General features: G+C 55.2%; 1 protein-coding gene across 1 annotated transcript; it reads right to left on the bottom strand.

Moving 5' to 3' along the window:
- Nucleotides 1–478: 478 nt before the first annotated feature.
- On the bottom strand, nt 479–2626 carry CDK3 (cyclin-dependent kinase 3; the record flags this gene model as incomplete). Its single annotated transcript, XM_010155727.1, has 4 exons — nt 479–550; nt 940–1143; nt 1929–2030; nt 2456–2626. Coding segments are annotated over 4 exons (549 nt in total), but the record flags the coding sequence as incomplete, so codon positions are not given.
- Nucleotides 2627–2756: the final 130 nt, after the last annotated feature.

Here is a 2756-nt window from a genome sequence, read left to right as displayed (position 1 = left end):
ACAACCTGTCTAGTGCTGACAAGCCCCAAAAGGCTGAGCGGCGGAGCGCTGCCCTGCCCACCATGGAGCTCCAGCATGCTCTGGTGTCAGAACCCGCCGGCGGCAGACCTGGGGACACTCGGGTAATCACTGTCACCCTAGCTCGCTGACCAATGCACCCACAACCTTCTGAGGGGTGCTCTCTTCCACACGTCAGTGGTTTATGCTGATAAACACCCCCCCCTTTTGCACAGGACGTCTTCAAAACAGCTCTCCTGGCTGTAACCTTGATAAACTTTCCCCCAGCAACCGGCTTAGAGGCCCTAAATGCAAGAATGTCCCCCCCCTTGAGGCTCCTCAGGAGGAGTGAGACTCTGGGTCCCAGCCAGCCCCTTCCTCAAACCAGATCTGCGCCGCTCCCCGGAGGTGCAAGCGCATGGGCCGAGCTGTGTCGTCTCAGCTGCAGCGCACATGGCTCTTCGGGGCTCCGAGGGCCTCTTCAGAAGAAGTACTGGTGGTTGAGGGCTGCCTTGGCTGAGATGCGCTTTTTGGGATCATACAGGAGCAATTGCTGCCAAGAGAAAAACCCACCAGATTTAGGAGTTTGACAACCCAAACGACCAATCACACCTGCATGCGACTGGGCCCGGATGCCCAGTTCTGCCTTTTCCCTTCTCTGGGCTTCGGGGGTAACCCACAACTGAAGTTCCCGCGGGGATTACGCTAGAAGGGGTTCTTGACCCTCAGTGCAGTGGTTTCCTCGAGGAACCCGCCGTGACAGTCCTGCTTCAGAGCCAGGACGGATCGCTGTTAGATGATTGGTGTTTCTGCGATGGCAGAGGTGAGCGTTCGAGCCAGACCAGCTAACGCGCTTTAGGTAGACCCAAATATCCCTGGGGTTTTTTCCCAGTTTGAAAAGGTCCTGCCTGTCCCCACATCTCGTTCTGAGCCTTTACTCACCACCAGTAAGTTTCTACCATCCCGACCTAGGTTGGGAACAACTTCCTTCATCTCCTTCCTCGCCCACTGGGGAAAGTCCCTCTTGTAGTCAGGCAGCTGGGTCACCCCAGGCCAGGTCACCTCGATGGGAGTACCCAGGGTGCGAAAGATGCGGAAGAGCTGATCGATCTCGGAGTCCCCTGGAAACAGGACCTTCCTGGTCACCTGGGGGGAGGAAGAAAAAAAAAAAAGGCCAGTGCTCACCTTTCCTTGTGCCCTATTTCCTGCTGCACGCAACCCTTCGTCCCAGGAGGTGCAAACAACCGCGCAGACCTGGGCAGTTACAGTGCAGCAGTTCTGCCAGGCCCTGGTTGGGAAAGTTCCGGATGTGTCTGCTGTCTCCAGCTCCCTCCCCCACGGATCCATGCTCTCCGAGGCTGTCCTCTTTCAGCCAGCCCCTTATCCCTCTCCGTCTCTAGTTTCCTAACACCCACTTTTCCCTGCCCCCTTGCCCAGGCTCTGCTGAGCTGCACCTCGGGGGCTTTGGGAGCTGGGGAATAACGCTGTTACGCTGCGGGGATAACGAGAGCTCTTCTAAGTGGAGTACGGACCCCGAGGAGATCCACTCTGCCTGGAGGTGCTAGTTCTCTGCACCCCACTGCGGGGACATCTGCAAGACCATCATCTCTTCCCAGCATCAAAAAGCTGCAGCAACAAGAGGGAAGCTACACCTTCCGCAAGGGCAGGTATCTGTTCCCATGTACCTGGAACGGCAGCCAGGCTGCAGGGGTGTCTCTGCCTTCTGCCAAGCCCCTGAGGGTGGCAGGTTTCCTTTTGAGCCCACAGCTAAGCATCAGCTAACCCTCGGGCTGGACTTTTCATCACGCACACCCCAGCACAGGGTGGGACCGCAGTATGACCCATGTTCTGTGTCCTGTCCCTCCTTTCCCGCTTCCCATTGCAGCTGCATCCCCCCTGCTCATTAAAGAGACGATTTAACCCAATTCTACCATTTCTGCAAAGATGCAGCCGATGCTCCAGATATCCACCGCGGTCGAGTAGTATTTGCATCCCAGCAGTATTTCAGGGGCTCGGTACCACAGTGTCACCACCTGGTAAGGAACCAACAAACAAGCTTTGTCGAGTTTCCATGGGTGAAACTAGAGCGTGGGATGCTCGCAGCTGTAGTGCAGCGCCTGTACGAGTCGGTGTGCCAAGGCCGTGCTGAATTAACAGAACCCTTAGTGACAGTGAGATCAGGATTAGCAGATCATTCTGCAATAGGACACTGGAATAAATAAATATGCCCCATGCAGAGAAGGTGGGAACCCTGCTTGCAGGCAGGCTAGGGAAGAAGCAGTGGGGACACTTTGTGGGGACTTGCTCTTCATCCAGCCCTTAGAGCTGGGTTGGGTTAAGAGCCTGCGCCGGGGCAGAGCTGTGCCTCAGCTATGGATGAGTAACTTGTGATGCTGCTGTTGCTCACCCGCTATGGATGTGTACCCCACGTACAGGTGGCAGGGAGTCTCAGCAATACCTCATGAGTGTATGTACGCAGGGGGACTCCAAAAGCTCTTGCCAGTCCAAAGTCGGCCAGCTTGATTGCTCCGGCTTCGTTAATGAGCAAGTTCTGTGGCTTCAAGTCCCTGTGGATGACTCTGTGCGAGTGGCAGAAGCTCACGCCCTGCAGCAGCTGGAAAAGGTAGTTCTAAGGAGAGAAGAGATTCCAGATTAAACCACTTCAAAGGTTGGATCATGTGAACCAACACACTTTAGATCACTTACAGACCTGAATAGGAAAAAAAAAACTTAACATAGAATCACAGACTTATTTGGGT

Source organism: Eurypyga helias, unplaced genomic scaffold (genome assembly GCF_000690775.1).
Source record: "Eurypyga helias isolate BGI_N326 unplaced genomic scaffold, ASM69077v1 scaffold13407, whole genome shotgun sequence".
NCBI lineage: Eukaryota > Metazoa > Chordata > Aves > Eurypygiformes > Eurypygidae > Eurypyga > Eurypyga helias.
This window is presented reverse-complemented; position numbering and strand designations above follow the sequence as displayed.